Here is a 17,973-nt window from a genome sequence, read left to right as displayed (position 1 = left end):
AGAGATTAAGATCTATGTAGTCGCATTGAGATAAAATAATTCCAAAAGCATACTTTTTTCCCAATTAAAAACAGAAAAAAAAAAAAAAAGAAAATATACTGACCATGACTTGTGAACTGTGATCTTGACCTGTGGTGCTGTACTGGAGGCTGTTACACCATGGCTGTTCGGAGGAGATGTTTGGAAGGTGTGTTGGAAATGACTCTGACTCATCAGGGCCCGTAGATCCTGGGAGACCCTCAAAACCCTCAATACTTCTGGTGTTTTTGAAAGATGGACCTTCAGGTGGAAGGGCTTGCTGTGCTTCCTGGAAGACATCCTCACTGATCTGCCTCTTGTAGGGGTGAAAGGGGTTCCTGCTGCTCTTGAGGAACCTGTCGTAATTTCCTACAGTGTTTTCCTCGTAACTGTACCGCCGGAATTTTTCTGTGCTGAAGGAGACCTGAAATTTGTTCTTGCTGCAGTGAATCCCTTGGCTGGGGGGATATCTCCCAAGGAGCTGGTCCTGGGCTGGAGATGCAGGGCTGGGGCTGTGGGAGGACTCAGAACTCTTCCTTTCTGTCCTGCTGTCTGATTCGTATGGTTGGCAGTTGTAACTGGGATTATCCTGCAATGAATTGTTGGCATTTGTTTAGGGTTAGGTTGAACAAATATTTTCCCAGTACGTTGAAAATGTGCATTATTGACGATAATTAGAAAATTACTAGTCCTACCACCTCCGCACAGATAAACTTTGAAAGGTTTTTCTCATTACCTGGTGTCCAAACCTGTTTAAAGGTAAGTTGATAGAATAATTAAGAAGGCTGAAATAATCCTAATCTGTCAGATATCTATGGAAAACAGGATGTCATAGGCAACTTTTGCCTTGTTGATCTGTCAGTTCCAGAGAGAAGATGATGTGTGATCAAATGATGAAAGATTAAATGACAGAAATATGGTAAGTGCAAATCCTGTCATACACAAGTTTAATCAAATGGGCTTGAGCTCGTTCTTTGTGTTACACATTGCTAGATATGTTAGCAGTTACATCACTTCCTCTCATTAGTGTAACCACACTCATTCCATGAGCCATGGAGGGTCTGGGTAGGCAGCTTCACCTCCTTCCTGTCTCATCTCCTCCCTTCCCTTTTGTTAGCAAAATGGAATTAACAACTACTCAAGAACTCTTTAATCTAGAGGGGAAAGGCTTAACAAGAACTAGTGTCTGGGTCCTGGAGCTGAACGCATACAGCTTAGAAATTATGCATATTTTCCCTGACATTCAATGGTGAGTAACATCTTGGATGCTTTTTGGGAGGGCATGCTGAAGTCAAGAGCAGGTTATTATGTTCAGTGAAGGGAAAACAATCACAGAATCTCAGAGTCATTCGGCTTGGAACATTCGCACTGGAACGGGCTGCCCGAGGAGGTTGTGGATGCCCCATCCCTGGAGGCATTCAAGGCCAGGCTGGATGTGGCTCTGGACAGCCTGCTCTGGTGGTTGGCGACCCTGCACATAGCAGGGGTTTGAAACTAGGTGATCATCATAGTCCTTTTTAACCCAAGCCAGTCTATGATTCTATGATTGGAAAAGACCTTCAGGATCCTCATGTCCAACTCCAAGCTGCCCCACAATGCCCACTGACCACGTCCCTCAGTGCCACATCTCCATGGTTCTTGATCACCTCCAGAGATGGGGACTGACCCACCTCCCTGGGCAGCTGTGCCACTATATCTACTCTATCTGAGAAGTTTTTCCTAATATCCAACCTGAACCTTCCCTGGCACAACTTGAGGCCATCTCCTCTTGTCCAATTGCTGTTATTTGGGAGAAGGGGACATAACGTACAGTGATATACAGAAAGTAAGGTCAGATTATCAAACAGTCCCTTTCCCCCCTTTCCCTCTCTAAATTCAAGTTGTTCTTACAGGGGAACAGGAAAAGGAATACATGGAAGAACCAGTTTCCAAGAAATCTCAAGGGGATTTCTGCAGAGTGGAACATGGTAGAGTTTTTTCATTCATATCCATATGGGTTTGTGAGTCTGTCTGAGCTCATACCTCTGGGGGAGGAGAACAGCACTGATCAATAGCACTCACCGTTTGCTGAATTGGGGATACTGAATCCCCCGGTGTCTTCATGAGGTCCTCTTGTTGGTCCCTTTCCAAAGTGTCCGAAGAAGAAAATTTAATATTAGATTGATCCTGAAGTAGTGAAACCATTACCAAATCCACTTCAGATGGAAATTCTGTTATAACGAAGGAAAATTGCAATAAATATTTTCTAAAACTGAAAAATGGAAAAGAAACCATCTTGTTACAGTGGTAAGCATCCTGCTGGGCAATAACCTATTCTAATAGTAAAGGTATTACTAACCTGAATTCTTCCTTTAGCTTTCAGAGAAACGTTATCTAGGCATAATTGCAATGAAGTGTGATACAATGTTATGCAGTTTTACCACTATTTTTAATTGAATTACTTTTTTTTTTTTTGCCTTTTGTAAGTTAATGAAAATGCATTACTGTGGATTTGAGAAAATTTAGCAATATTGCTTTACTGAGAATTATTAATTGTCGTTGCTTTTAGTGGGACTACATACAAAGTTTGTTTCCTATCATTACTTAAGACTGATGAGTACCATCAGCTCATGGTTTTGCTTTTTTTCTGTTATCAGTGCCTTATGTTCTGCACAATTTAAATCTCAAGTATTTAAATGAGTTCCCAAACTTTGATCTTCAGATATTTCAGACATATCTAATGATATTTGTCAGAGTAAGATGAATAGATTTAATCTTCTAGAAGTTTGTTTGCCACTGGGTTTTTTTGTAGTCCTTTTTCACTGTAAATTTACGGTAAGACTGCAATGGCACAACTCAGATTTCAGGGGTATAAATCAGATGAAAAAGGCACTTTAAGGGTTAATTCACAAAGTCTTTGCCACGTGTTTAAATGGCTGTTAGGTAAATAACTGAAGGGGTTATCGGGTTTGGCTAACAAAGATGTATCACTGAAAAATGTGGAAAATCTGTTTCGCTTTTACAGTTCAAAGAGAAATCTGTATTTATGATGAGTTAGACTGCACTGCCCAAGGGGATAAAGTACAATGGGGCTTGGAAATCACATATAAGACCTTGAGTGTACAGGAAAGAAATGATGTGAGCTAAAGTTCAGTGTGTTTTGGGCACAGGCCCCATTCCCAGTAGCTGAACTGGAGGTTGATGAGGAGATATACATAAAACTCCTCTTGAAAGGAGCAGGTGGGAAAACTGACAACTTGGAAATATGTGCACGTGTATATTTGTAATTGTTCCAGGCTGTCTGTCCTCTTAATGCAGTTTTCCCACTTATCTCCAGGTTATATAAAGCTGTATCTGACCTCTCCTTTATACTGCAATTTTTCAACCCCACTGCCTAATTTGTGGTCTTAAGCATTAGAATTTCATTAAGAGCTTTTGTGCAGTTACAAGTCCTGCCTAATGGCTTTTCCACTGCAAGAGACGCTGGACAAATGCTCACAGATCAAGAAAAGGGAAGAGCTTCGTTTCAAGAAATCAGAGAAAGTAAGAGAATAAGAAAGTCAGAAAGCTTTGATTGCAGAGAATAATGACATTTTTCTCTTCCCATTAGTTTTACCACCAGAACCAGAGCAAAAGCATCGGCTAAAGGGTGAACAGGGCACATCAGAAATAGAGTATGTCATGGCTATTTGGAAAGTTAATACAATGTGGACCAGGAAAGCCAAATTATTATTGTCTCCCCTCACCAAGTATTTTGCCAGGCTCTGTTTATTAATTTTATTTTGTCATCTCATGGAGGCTGATAGGAAAGGAGGCTACTGGCCTTTTAATGCTATAATAAATCTCTCTGCATAGTGAAGGTGTTATTAGATGGGAAGTAGCCTTGTCCTGATGCAAGGTCAAGCTGATAACCTGCACTTAGTGGTGATCTGCATTGTTACTGTGGGTTTTTGAAAAGAGATTCCAGACCACATATTGACTTCCTTCTATAAAGGAGAAGAACTTGTGGTCATTGGAGGCTGTCAATAGTCGGGGTTGCAATAAATCATTTGCAGTAAAGTCATGCAACTGTTACTGGGAGAGGGAACCCGAGGAAACTGTGGGTTGCCAAGATGTGGGACTTGTGAAAGAAAACAATGATGCTTTGATTTGGAAAAAGGAAAGTGACTGTCCCAGATGTAGCTGGAACCATTTCTCCCAGCCCGTGTCATTTCACTGCTGTAAATGTTGCGTGACAGTTCTGGCTCCTGTTATAGGATAACTATCTTCAAAAGAAAAAAAAAAAAAAAAAAAAAAAAGAAATTAGTGAGAAACTGTAACCTCAGCTGAGCGTGTGGACAAGCGAGGGAGCAGCTGACCTATTAGCTCTGCATGACTGGAGCCCTGTGGCACCCATCCATCGCTCAAACAATCCCTTTTTGTGCATTTCTGGACATCAGAAGGCGTTTTGCCGACGATGCACTTCCCCAGAGCTCAGCACTGGGCTGTGTAACTCATCAGAGCTGCTCCAAAGCCGTACCTTACTGTAAATGCCCCCTCCATCCCTTGGGGCTGAGATCAGTTTTCATGAGAGGAAGGTGAGCTTTGGATGTTCCCCAATTTGTAATTCATCCTGCATGCACGCCCGAGGCAGCTCTCTGCTCCGTGCCTGACTCGGGTTGTGTGATCTCCTCTCCTCTACCCCCTCCCCACAGCACTAAATCATCTCTTTCCTCTCCAAGTCACACCGTTGGGTTCCAACCCAAGAATGAACAAACTACCTGGGATTTCTTTTTTCTTCTGTAATCTGCTTTTAAGTTTGTAGATGAAAATCTGCACCCAACAGTATCACGTTCCCAATAATGTCCCAGTGTTGTAGAAGCGACCAAAACCTTTTGAGTAAAACTTGCCATATGTACAGGGATCTTTCTGTGGGAAATCTTTGGGTGAAAAAGGCACTATGGATGAAAATCAGAGTTTTTATGGCTTACAACGAACACGAGACCTTGTTTCTGAGCTTACACCCAACAGACTGACACCGAATGTTGCTCTGGATCATGGCTGGGGATAGCTATGTATCATCACCAAGCCTTGCTCTGCTTTTAGAAAACATTTTCAGGAGCAGAATTTCGGTCTACACACCATGGTACTGCACTGTGGTTGTGTCATGTTGGTTTCTTACTGTTTTCTTTCTTCTATTTCTGATACACGTTGTTCCTTGATGATAGGAACTACACCTTTCCAACAACACCAGTTAACCTAATGAAAAAAGACATTAGCTCTCCCTACCAGCTTTGCAACTCTGGTATTTCCTAAACCCTATCCTTTGCATACTCCATCCTATTTTCTGGATGAATGATTGTGCTATTTCCTGAATGAGCAGTATGAAATTTCATTGCCTTATATAAGACATCTAAGCATGAAGTCAGACTTGATTCCAAGAGTTAAAGTTGTTAATATGATACAGAAACTGTGATTCTTTCATGAATAACCAACTTGGTTGGCAGGTAAAACTAGCACATGAGATAACGGCAAAGCATGTTTCTGGGCTGATCACAGCAAGTATGTAACTGAATTCAGAGCAAATGGATCTGAGGAGTGGCACAGATACAAGAAGACCATCTTTTTTCCCCTCTGATGTCCATTTCTCCTGTCATTTTGTAGCTTGTCTTCTCCTAAGTATTTATATTTTCTCTTTCCAATCCCTGCAATGTCCATGTCACGTTGCTTTCTTCATTTTACTGATTCCTTTAATGTGTTGGATGCTCCATCCCTGGAGGTGCTCAAGGCCAGCATGGGTTGGGGCCCTGGAAGCCTGAGTTGGTGGGGGAGCAATGGGTTGGAACTGGGTGATCTTCAAGGCCCCTTCCGACCCAAACCATTCTATGATACTTAAGATATTTCCCAGTGGATCCATTTCCCTTCTTCTATGACTAGTCTACTTTCTGGTTTCCAAGTGGTCCAAGGGCAATTCACAAAATTTTCTATTATGAAGTGCTTTTTTCTCTTCTTTCCTACAGTTCACCGTCATATTTTAATCAAAACGCAAACTGGTTATTTCAGAGACGAGCACTGAGAAATGATATTGGATAAAGCTTCAAAAAACGTGAGTACCACTGAGTTGCACAATAAGGAACACGGGTCAGGAATTGTTGGGAGCTCTATAGACAACATACAATATGTGGTAGCCCTGTTGTTCTCTGCTTCTTGTGTGCTAGTGAGGTGAACGTGATTAGTAGTAAGAAGCTCGCCTGATATACTTATTGATAGCTTTAGAGCTGTATGCGTGTGTTGGACCTCATTCATCCCATTTGGAAACACGATGTAGGGGAAAATAGGGGACACATGGCACAGCTCCTCCAGTAGTCCCATAATTTATTTTACGTTCCTTTTCTCTCTCAGTGAGTCATGCTCATCTCCCTGTGACTTGAGAGTTCATCCTGGGATCTCATGCCATCTTTCTGTCTTTATGAGAAGGTGTGTATGATGATCCACCCTAATGGTTTCTGTTGCTGGCTGTGGCAGCATGTTTTACGATGGGTGTGGTACATTCCCATTTTCTCTGTTGTGCATGTACAGTATTCACCTTGCAGCCCCACCCGTGGCCACTCCCACCCTCCCACTGGGAATCGCCCACAGTAAGCTCTGTAATTACATTTATTTGATCTGAGGAATGGATTTGGGAATCTTATTTGCACAGTCGTAAGCTGAGGATGTTAAGACCAACCCCCCTCCTCCCAAAAAACAATCTCCAAAATAAACCAACCCCCCATTAAAAAAAAAAAAAAACAAAAAACTTTGACTGATTCACCGAGCAGTGATGTGTTAGGAAGAGAAACACCAGAGGCACATAACCAAGCTGCTCAACTGGAGTGTTTCCAGAGTTTTTTTCCTTTGGTAATGTCTGATTCTACTTGTAGACAAGGAGGAATTTCACCTGCTACCACCTGCTCTGAGTTCTTCGTGTTAGTTTCTGTTAGTTTCACGTTGAATAGAACTCAATTGGTTGCAAGCTATGCTTTGTACCTGCTTTACATCTGTAGTATGGTTTCAAGCATTTACTTTCTGGAGAAACCTTTGGAAAGGGAAGAAAAGAAACAGCCCAAGACTCAATCTCCTGCTTTGTCTTGTTAAGATCAAAGGTAACAACAGGTAACTAATTCAGCCAGCTCGTAGCACAGCTGATTGGGAGTGATGTATTCTGCTGACAACCCATGCCTAGGCATGAATGGAAAATGCTCCATGTAAAGTAGTAAAGATGGAGGACAGGAATCATGACAGGAGATATACTAGTGCATGTATGCATCCTTTTTTACCAGTTGAGCAAAATGTTAGAAGCCATAAGTGATGCCCTCATTATGCTAATTGGAACCACAGCAGCAATAAATGGAAAGAACCTCTTCCACTAACTGAAGTAGTAAATATGCTTCAAAATAGTTTTAAACTGATGTCTTTGGGAGAGATGAAGGATGTATATTTTTAAGTCTCTGACATAATCCTCCTTCTAAAAAGTAGAAATAGAGAAAACTTGGATAAATTATGTATTTAGCTTTTGTTAATGGGAATTGTGGCTAATGAGCATGCTTTTAAGAACTCAGCACACACGTGGACAAGGGGAATTTGGCTATGATAATGTCCTTATGTTATCAAAAAGAGCTTTTGGCAAGGTGCTCCATCACAAATTCTAAATTGCCACTGATATCCCAAATATCCACCAGCAGAAAGGGTCTTTGCGTGGATAAGTAATTGGTTAAGAGATGGAAAATCAAAGGTGAAGGTGAATGCTCAGCTTCCCCAAGGAAGGAGGTGAGATCCAGCTGTTGTTTAGTGTGTTCAAAGAGAACCTGGAAAAAGAGATGAGCAGCATGATGATAAATTTGATGAAGATACTGTTATTCTGAGTAGATAACATGATGATAAAGTGGGAGGAAGAAAGACCTTATGAATTCAATGAGGGGTGTTCAGCTTTATAGAAAAACCTAAAGAGAAGCACAGAAAAAGTAGCTATAAAGAGTCCCATGACAACACCAGGTTGGTGTTAATAGAATTATAGACTGTCCTGAGTTGGAAAGGACCCATAAGGATCACTGAGTTCAACAGGAGTCACAAAAGCTAAGTCAAACGTAGACATTAGGGAAAAAGGTGGTGGTTGTATGGGGCAGACTGAGGGGAGGGCTGCACATCTGATGAAGGCCTGGACCAGCTTCCATGGGAGGAAAGGGTGAGTGGGCTTCGGCCTGGAGAGAGATGGTTGGTGACAATGAAGGAATGAAAGAGTTCAAGTCATAGGTAGCATGGAGAGGGTGAGTAGGGACTGAAGGCATTCTGCTGAACCGACAGCTGTAGACCAGCACAAGAGGTAATGACCTCAAGTTGTGCCAGGGGAGGTTCAGGTTGGTTATTAGGAAACTTTTCTCCCAAAGAGCTGTGATGCAGTGGCACAGCTGCCCAGGGAGTGGGGGAATCTGTGTTCATGGAGGTGTTCCAGAACTGTGGCACTGAGGGATGTGGTCAGTGGGCATGGTGAGGTGGGATGGGGTTGGACTTGGGGACATGAGAGGTCTTTTCCAACGATTCTGTGGTCCTATGATCAAATAAGCCAGGTAGGAAGGAAATTCTTCACTCAGTGTGTAGCTTTGTAAGCTCCTACCACAGATGCTATAGATATAAAAAGTACCTTCTGGATATATTATGGAGAAAGGGGATAGACTTCAGAATGAAGAAATAAAAAGGCAAATGCCTGACTATCCCCACCCTCTTCCTTCCCTGCCCCGAAAATTACAAAGTCATTCACACCCTAGCATCAAGTGGAGAGCTGAGTTTTGTAATTTAAAGCATCCTCTTTGGAATACCTGAAGGAGCAAGAGACAGACAGACAGACTGAAGAATAAATGAGGGTATAAATGGAGATTAAAGAGCCTCATGGAGAAATATGGTCTGACATTGTTGTGCAAAATGAGTAACATACAAATATGTTAATCCTTCAAGAAGGAATAACTGCTGAGAACAACAGGAGAGATGAGTGACTTGGGTTTAGGAAGGCAAAATAAGGTGGGAGGGTGAAAGAAAAGCAAATCTGATACAGCGAATGAAGCAAGATATTGACCATGGAGGTGTTAATCTTCTGGGAGGGATTTTGGCAATTCTCTGTAAGCCTTCTGTTAAAGGCTTACAAGGCTGTTATATAACTATAAAGATAGTTCCACAGGGTTAAACATATATATATCTCTGAAAATAAGGGAAGTTCTAAGACAACAAGCACAGCAAAATTCATCTCTGTTTGCAGTCATGAGATGTAATAGCACCATAAGTGTCCCTAAAACTGTAAATATGGCCAAATCTGATCAAGTTGCATCAAAGTTCATTCACCCAATTCACCTTCTCTCTGCTTCACTGCAAATAACCAATGTTTGTTCTTCCCCCTTGCCTTCCCCACTTTCTAAGTACTCATTCCCTGCACCCACCAGTTCTCCCAGTCCCTAATTTATTCCTGGAGTCTGTTTGTGTTTCATAAACCTCGCTTACTTACTGCTAATGGCAGAAGGACCAAGAACAGCTATCTGACTCTAAGTTAATTTTCTTTAGTTCTTCATTTCACACATTTTAACTGTTTCAGCAACATCCTTTCAGCTTCGTGTTTCCTCTAAAAGAAGAGCAAAACAGAGCTAAGTGTCTTTCACCAGTTCTCTTATTTCTTATTCATGTCAGTGATGCTTAAATGCAATGGCTAACCCAAGAAATGCAGGCCATGACAGCAGACTCTTCCTCGCACATATATTTCAGATTTTAAAGGATATCTAAAGCAACAGAGGATCTCCTTCAAGAGCTATTCATGTATTCAAAATGCTGTGTCTGCTTCCCACTGTTCCTTACAAATCACTAATTCTGTTTGTGGCTGTTGTTCCCTTCAGGGTATGCTGTCTTGCTCCAGTTTATAGGAAGATATGCCTGTATACTTTTTTGATAACTAACACTATATTTTTAATAATTTTTTTTTGGCTCAAGTTGTGATTAATTAAAATCTCTTACAGCACAGCATTTTTTTTTTAAATAATTTAAATTACAGAATCGCAGAATCATTCAGGTGGGAAAAGACCAAGTCTAACCCCAGCCCACCCCCACCGTGCCCCCATACCCATTTCAGCAGTCCCTGGTTCACTGAGGAAGCATGACTTAAACAAGTGTATTGACTTATGTACGTGCAAACTGATTTTGTCCATTCTCTCCTTAGTGTGAACAATAAATGGCATTATTGAAATGGAATCTTACGGGGGTTTTTTTTGGGAGGGGGGGAGCAGCTCGTTATCAAGAGGCTTGAAACTATGCTCATTTCTTCTCTTAAAATATTAAATTTCAGTGATACATAAAACATAATTTACTGATCTAAGGAGGTTACCACATGAAAGAAAGATGTAAAGCCAAACATACTACCAAAAAACCATTGTTTTCTTATACATAAGAAATAATGCAAATGAAACTTTTTATAGGTGTTTGTTTCCAATGCTTTACAGCTGGGGAAGAATATTCATTACGGGACCAGAGGTACAGTTTTGATTTATTGTTAACTCTGTTCTCAGAATGGTGCTTTCAGGTCAAAGACCTTTTTTTCCTCCGTGTCTTGGAGCAGAGCTCTGAGGGGTTTTGTTTCCACAGCTGTTGCTTCCAATTCATATCAGGATCTGGTTAGAAAGACACCAGTGGGAAGCACCGAGAAAGCTGAGGTTGGAAAAGATGTTGGGAAGTCATCTGGTGGCACTGTGGTCAGTGGGCATAGTGGGGTGGGCTGGGTTGGACTTGGGGATATGAATGGTCTTTTCCAATTTCAGTGATTCTATGATTCCAGGATTTTAGTCCAACTGCCCCTGCAGGGTCAGCAAGAGAGAAGGGTAACAACAGGAAAATAGGTAAGAAATAAAGAGCACATGCCTGGTTGATTCTGTCAAGGCTTTTAGGCCGTATGTTCAAACATGTGTCTTTTAACTTTAAATGTCACTAATGCATCATCAAATCTGCCTTGTTAAATTGGGACAAAGGAATTTCTCATATGGGCATGCTTTGTTTGATTTGCTGTAAATTATTCATTTGTTTTCAAGTTTAATATTGACAGTTGCCACTTCTTTTACCGTGATTTTTGATATATGTTTGGAGAAACTCAGTGCTGCTGAAATAGTGAGCTTACAGGAATTGTGATTTTTATTTTGCTAAGAATGTGTGTTTTTGGCATTGGTTGTCCTGATATAGGGTGAAAAGTTGATTCTGATTCAATGATTCTATGATGGTTAGAGCAGCTGAAAGCTGAAGTCAGTACGATAGTTCCATCATAGACTATTTACAGAATTACATGATGGCAAGATTGGATGATCCATGAAGTTAAATTTAAGCAGTTCAATCCTGGTACGTCCTACACTTAATGTCAACATATGTGTATTTCCATTTTGTGCATTCCATTTTCTCTTAAATGCTTCGTTGTTCTTTCACAGATCTCTTAGCTTAACAGTGCCTTTATATGTGGGAAAACCTTCCATTCACCTGTACTCAATCTTTTCCTTTTTTTCTTTTAATATCTTTTCAAAAATGAGTTTTTCTGTGGAGGCTTCCAGCAGGGTTGAGCCAAACGTTGCAGTTCAACGCATAGAGGACTATGTACAAGCTATCCCACACAGAGTTCTTTGCATTAATGGCTAAGATTTAAGATTGTGAGATCATTTAAGATCTTTATCTCAGTATGTAATTTTTCTGTACTTTGAGAGGTCCTTCCAGAGATGTCTGACAATAGTATTTTTTGTGCTGTATGAAAACGAAAGTTGTGTGTCATAAAGTTGACCCCCCAAACTCACATGGGACCTCAGATGTTCTCTCCAGACACTCTGCATTTCAAAGACCAAAAAAAAAAACCAACACAACAAAACTCAACAAAACAAAACCAGCCCCAAACCATTCCTGAGTGGAAAAGTAGGGCGTGCATTAATTAGTGACCTTAAAGCGCAATGGAAAACTAACGGGGCAATGCCAAGTCAGAGTATGAGAAATTCAGGGATATTAATGGTGTTTGCCTCTGATCTCATGCATTGAAGAACTCAGCTGTTCTCACCTCCCAGAGGACAAGGCTGGGGCTCTTTGACATTCTCAAGTTCAGTGGACTTTAATTAATGTCATTCTTGCAAATAGAAAATCAGCTGACAGCTCTCATGAATGCCATATGGGAAGATTGGAAGGAGGTAAACACAGTACCTGTCTTGAAACTAGGAAGTATGAGAGAATTACAGCTAGCTGATTTAGCTTAAATTCCCAGAAAGAAAAAAAAAATCAGAAAAATTAGTTTAGAATAAATCATAGTAGTGAGTTAATTGCAGAAGAGTTCCCTGTTCACTGTATGGGAGTTGGACCAGATGAGCTTTAAGGGTCCCTTCCAACTCAAATGATTTTATGAGGAGGTAAAGCTGGGTGGAAACCAGCACTAGGATTAGGTACTGACTGCTGTTGGAATGAAAGGGTATTTCAGCTGGGTTTCTAGAAGAGGTTGATGCTACCTGGTGTTTTCCCTAATGGTTTGTATGATAGATTGGGCAGGAACACTAATCAGATTTGGAGACAGCATGGAGATGGAAGTCTTTGCATATATAGTTAGGAGAATCATCGAATGGCTTGGATTGGAAGGGATCTCAGCCACCCTTAGTTCCAAAAGGAGTCAGGAGAAGTGGACTGAAGAAAGTAAAATGCAGCTCAGTAAGAGCTAAGTTCAACATCTGGGCAAGATAATAAAACCTGAAGACAGTGAGTGAGAACAAGTGATGAGGCAGCATGAAAAATATCTCAAGGTTTTAATGAGCTGTAAGCTGAACCTAAGTCAGCCACACCAAGCTGTAATGAAAAGGAGAGGTGTGCTAGCAGGTGTAGGTGCTAACAGAAAAGTATTTGAGAGCTGTGAAGGTGGATCCTCTTGGTGTTGGTAAAGAGTCTGTTGAAGGTTGGTGTCCAGTTTTGGTCACCAAAATGATGGATGGACTCCAATGTGGAGTCCGTAGGAGTGTGTGAGAATGGTGGGAGGCCACAAAAATGTGGCCCATGAGGAAAGATTGGCAAAATTAAGGCTGGAAGATAATTTTTACTGTAGTCCATTCCAGCTCATTTTCCCCATCTGGTTTGCTATTCTGTTCTGCAACTTGGGAGGACAGTGCCTTGCTGTTTAATTATTCCAGCTGGGAAAATAGTAAATTATTTCCTTCTATGAATTACTTACATTCCTGGGAGAACAGGTTCCTGTCTAATATTTCTGGCATCCTACCATTTGCCCACAGAGGGGAATGTTGCAGGGACCTGTCCTGGCAGGTCTGTTGAACCAGCAGTTAGGAGTTTGCAGGGCAGGGATACCTACCCATTCCAGGAGCAAAGTACTGGCTAGGTGTGGAAGTTGTAAGCTGACACTAGATGAGCTCCTTTGAGAGCCTCTAACAAACTGGTGAGGCAGCAGTACAGAGGGAAACAAATTGGGTTAAAATGACAGCATGTTTAGCTTCATTACATGACTATGATGGAACCTCACCCTATATGCTTCATTCATTTCGGAGGACTTTGCCAACAGAAAGATAATAATGCTCTGGATTGCAGTAGCCCTGTCTCATCCAAACATCTTAAAGTGATTTTACCTATATTAACTAAGCCTCAAAAGGCACCGTGGAGATTGTATAGGCTATGCAGGGAGGACTTTACTAACCACTTGCTTACCTGCCTTCAGCACTACACAACATTTAAGAGGGCACAAAAAAGGGCAAATTTTACTTGAAAATGTTGGAAAATTTGGGTAAAATACAAATAGTGATCTTACGGATTATGATGTCCTTGTTCTGCGCACAACTCTAAAGGTTGAATAATTATGTATTTTATCCCATTTCCGTGGAGTGGAATCATAGAACTATTTGAGTTGGATTCTTGTGATTGGATGGAAGAATAGTGCCATACAGGCAAAAAAAATAGCGATGTGTAGGTCTTTGGGAGGAGGCTGTTTGTAAGAACCTAACGAGTGTGGCATACTGCGTAACAGTGAGATGTCTGAGTTTTCTGGGCACTGTGGAAGAAAGCAATGCTAGAATTTCAAGTGTGACCCAGAAGGGTCTGAAAAATTGTCTATGTTGTACATTATTTCATTGATTAAAAGGGGAAAAAAAACAACAAATATGGTGGGTTAAGTCCATGTGTTGAGGAGCCAGTTGGAGAAGCAGAAAGGCATGGCTCTGAGGGCATGATTTGAATTTATATTTGAAATGTGACAAAGTGGTTAATTCTCCCCCCCCATCTTATGAAAAGTGCCACAGTGTCTTTGATAAACAGAATGGTCTTTGCTTTTAGCCCTTAATGTCAGCAGTATCCTGTTGTTAGGGCCACGTTGGGGCATTGATTCAATGGTGACTCATACAAAGGAGCAGCACCTCACAGCACTGCTTCCTATGGCACAGAATGATGCCAATTTGTGGTGATTTCTTTGTACTCATGGTATTCCAACCTATTTCAGCCATGCGTAGCTTTTGAGAACTGCCAGTTTGCTTTAAAATCTCAACCGAGTGGAGAAATGTCTCAGAAACGTGGCGTTGGCCGTGCTCACAGCTGTACGAGGGAAGGGTTTTATTTGTACCTCTCACTTAATCTGCTTTATCTCCATAATTAATCTCTTTGTATTTCAAGCTAATGATTTTTGAGGTGCAGGAGAGCAGGGAGAGGTGTGTGTGACCCAAATCGTAAAGCTCAGGCTGAGTAACACTGAGGACGTGGCCACAAACAGTAAATCCTATCTGCTTGTGAGTTACCTTTGTTGACTTAACCATGGTTTATGGACACTGACCTACCAAATAGTAGTGCCACATTCAAAACAACCTGTTTTTTTTGTTTTTTTTTTTCCCACTTTCCAATGGACAGAAAGAGTCATCTTCCAAAGTGTCTGCATGGGTGAGGAGTTAGGGAGTATTTTGCATCTCTAATTGTTTGGTCTATAAGCAGGACAGAGAAGTGCATATAAATACTTTCAGTGCTTTGAGTCCTTGCCTTCTAAAGGCTAAATACCTATTGGCTTTTTTGAAATTCTGTTTATTTTTATGACGATGATTGTTTTAATCTTTACGCCTTTTAAATCTTAATGCAAAGATTACTGCAGGACTTTGATGGGTTGGTGGTTGGACTCAGTGATCTTAGAGGTCTATTCCAACCTTAATGATTCTGTGAGTGGGTGTGGTGGTCATGGGTTGGCGGTTGGATCTGATGATCTTAGAGGTCTTTTCCAACCTTAATGGTTCTATGGTTCTACGATTCTGGCTTCAAATCCAGCTGGACTCTACTCCCAGACTCCTTTTGATTCTATGGTGAGCCAATTATCAATATTTTATGAAGGACTTGAAATATTGTTTTGGAGGCTGCGTCTCCCTCTCCTTGGTCTTTGAACATCCTATGAAACCAGGTGATGGGAGTGATTCCACGATCAAAAGTAGTTCTGAATGACACCACCTCTTGTGTTAAATTTCTGCAGTTTACAGTCAAAAAGTTCACTCAGTTGTTGTGGTTACTGTTTAGTTTCCAGGAATCCTAAATAATAATAATAATAATTTTCTAAGAGGACATAGCACATTCTCTCTCTTTTTTTTAATTATCCCCTTTTACAGCTGGTTGTTCTGAAAAAGAAAAAGCTATTTGGATCAGAAAGACATGGCATCATGTGGATGTCACCCTTTCTTTGCTTTCCTCCTTCACCCCAGTGCTTTGCAGTAATGCACTGTCTTACGGTGCTCCTGGCAGGTTCCTGTATTACACCCATCACTGTGATGTGGAGACATTTCCATGTACTCTCCAGTACTCCACTGATTGCTGACTAGCACGTGGCTCCAGAATTATCTGGGAACATGGCAATATCATACAAGTATCTGTGCTCATGCACGAGTCAGTACTTTCTCAACTACACATCAACATTTGGGGCAGAATTTGTGCTCAGATTACCATGGTGTAGTCCCCTTTTTTTCAGTTGCATTAACACTACCATGTCCATCTCCCCTCACCTGGATGTGGGGTAAGCAATGCATGGCTGTGTATATTGATAGAGCATCACTTGGCTGACAGCAAAGCTCACATCTTCCCTGGCTCCTTAAGAAATATGCGCTCCAGATATGTAAATACTTTTTATTCTTCCATGCTTATAATTAATGGCAAGCAGAACTAATATATTTTTAGCCTAAAACTCACCCGGCTCAACCTAGCAATATTCAAGTTAGAAGTGTACACTCCAGGTAAACCAAACAGAAATGTATATAGAATAAAAGCTATAAATAAGGTAATAAATAGATAAAGAAACATGATAAATTAATGAGATTTAATCTGATGCCTCATGAGTTTGCAGGACGACTAAAGGTGAACGAAGACCCATTGTTATGTACAGGTTTGGTAATTATTATGTTTGTAACACAAACATTTCCTTTCTCACTGGAAATCTAACAGCCTGAAACTAACAAGTGAAAACACAGCAGTATGGAGCCGTGGAATTGTTAAGGTTGGAAAAGAGCTCTAAGATCACCCAGTTCAACCATCAAATATATTTCCTATAAACAGATTTCCATTTGCTGTGCTCAGATTTAAGCGTTTTTGCAGTTAACACATCTCAGCTTCAGTCTGAATATCAGTGCAGTCACCTTTTAATATAAGAAAAAGCCTAAAAATGGATTTTATGTACCATTATAAAACACAAAAGGAAAAAGCCATATATTTAAAATGGAGCCATACTGAAAGAAAGTTCAGACTCAAAATATATAACTCTCCAAGTTTGTGATTCATCACTGCAAAAGTTTAAATAAATCCACTGTGAACCTATGAGACGTCCCAGTTCTCTCAGAAATACTTTCCTTTTTTGGTCTATTATTTAGTTTTTTAGTTGTTTTTTTTTTTGTAATGGTAAACACTTCAGCTTTCTTTGTAACTATGCAACAGAGAGGAGCCGAGATCGAGCTGCGTGCACCCCAACAAGAAGAGCAATTCTCTTTTTATACTTTGGGAAACCACCTCCAGCCGTCATTTCTCCCAGAAAATAGCAGTGGATCTGCGAGCTTACCTGGTGCTTCTTGGCTCCTTCCCTGCTGCTCCTCACTGGCGGTGATAAATACTATGGGATGGAAGCTCTGACCTTCCCTTCCCTCACCCTGACGTTCTTCCAAGTCAGCCCCAGGGACTCCCCATTAAATAGATGAGCCAAGGCACCCAGCTCCTCTCCCCCTTCCGTTTGGCCGCCACGGCTGAGTTCTAAAAAGCTGTATGAAGTTGTCAGAGGTTTCCTCTTACCTTTTTATCCAAGCAAAACGGCGTGCTGCTGCTCCGGGACGGGATTAGGTCATTCAAACAGCTCTGCAGAGAGAGCAGAGGCTGAGCGGTGCTGAGCCTCCGAAGGCTGCGGAGATCTGATCTGACATCAGGTGAGCAGGCAGCTGGCTGGGCGAGCCAATAATTATGATATCAGCTCTTGTTCGCCTCGGGCAGGCCTGCATTTAATAAGAATACAAATATGACTAAGCTGCAGGTTTGTTTTTTTTTTTTCCTTGTTCTCTCAGTAATTCTTCAGAGGAGTCGGGCAGGTATTGCACTCTAACTGTCTGGAAGGAGAGTGCTCCCTCAGCCTCTCTGCTTTCCTTTTGGTTCATAACGCCCATCTGTGTTTTTGCAAACCTATGATCTATCTGTGGTTATTAACAGCGCTCCTTCCTGGCGTGGATTTAGCCATCCCACCAGGAAGCATTCATCTACCAGAAATTGGAATGTTTCTTACATTTGTTCAGCCCGAAATCTCACTGTGGAAAGGAATTTGTGGCTGCACCACAGGATATCCAGGTTGGATGGAACCCTGGGCAGCTGGGGTTGGAACTGGATGATCTTTAATGTTCCTTGTAACCCAAACCATTCTGTGACCTAGTGGTTGGCACCCCAGCCTGTGGCAAAGCGTTGGAAGTAGATGATCTTTAAGGCCCCTTCCAACCC

At 41.3% G+C, this 17,973-nt stretch overlaps 1 protein-coding gene across 3 annotated transcripts in view; it reads right to left on the bottom strand.

Annotated features, from left to right (window-relative positions):
- The window catches only part of FOXN1 (forkhead box N1), a 29,210-nt gene extending 11,727 nt beyond the window's left edge, over positions 1-17,483 (bottom strand). The window contains exons 1-3 of one of the 3 annotated variants that reach the window (XM_085240518.1): positions 17,284-17,483; positions 2,080-2,140; positions 104-607 (exon numbers count right to left, since the gene is read on the bottom strand). In XM_085240518.1, the coding sequence (XP_085096644.1) occupies positions 104-607; positions 2,080-2,121 (546 nt within the window). In that variant the 5' untranslated portion in view covers positions 2,122-2,140; positions 17,284-17,483. Of the gene's footprint in view, positions 1-103; positions 608-2,079; positions 2,229-17,283 lie in introns of all 3 variants that reach the window. The other 2 variants (XM_010721708.3, XM_010721709.3) reach the window with 2 other exon arrangements.
- Positions 17,484-17,973: the final 490 nt, after the last annotated feature.

Source organism: Meleagris gallopavo, chromosome 21, assembly GCF_905368555.1.
Source record: "Meleagris gallopavo chromosome 21, MGAL_WU_HG_1.1, whole genome shotgun sequence".
Lineage (NCBI taxonomy): Eukaryota > Metazoa > Chordata > Aves > Galliformes > Phasianidae > Meleagris > Meleagris gallopavo.
The sequence above is the reverse complement of the archived record's forward strand: the minus strand, read 5'-3'. Positions and strand labels throughout refer to the sequence as shown.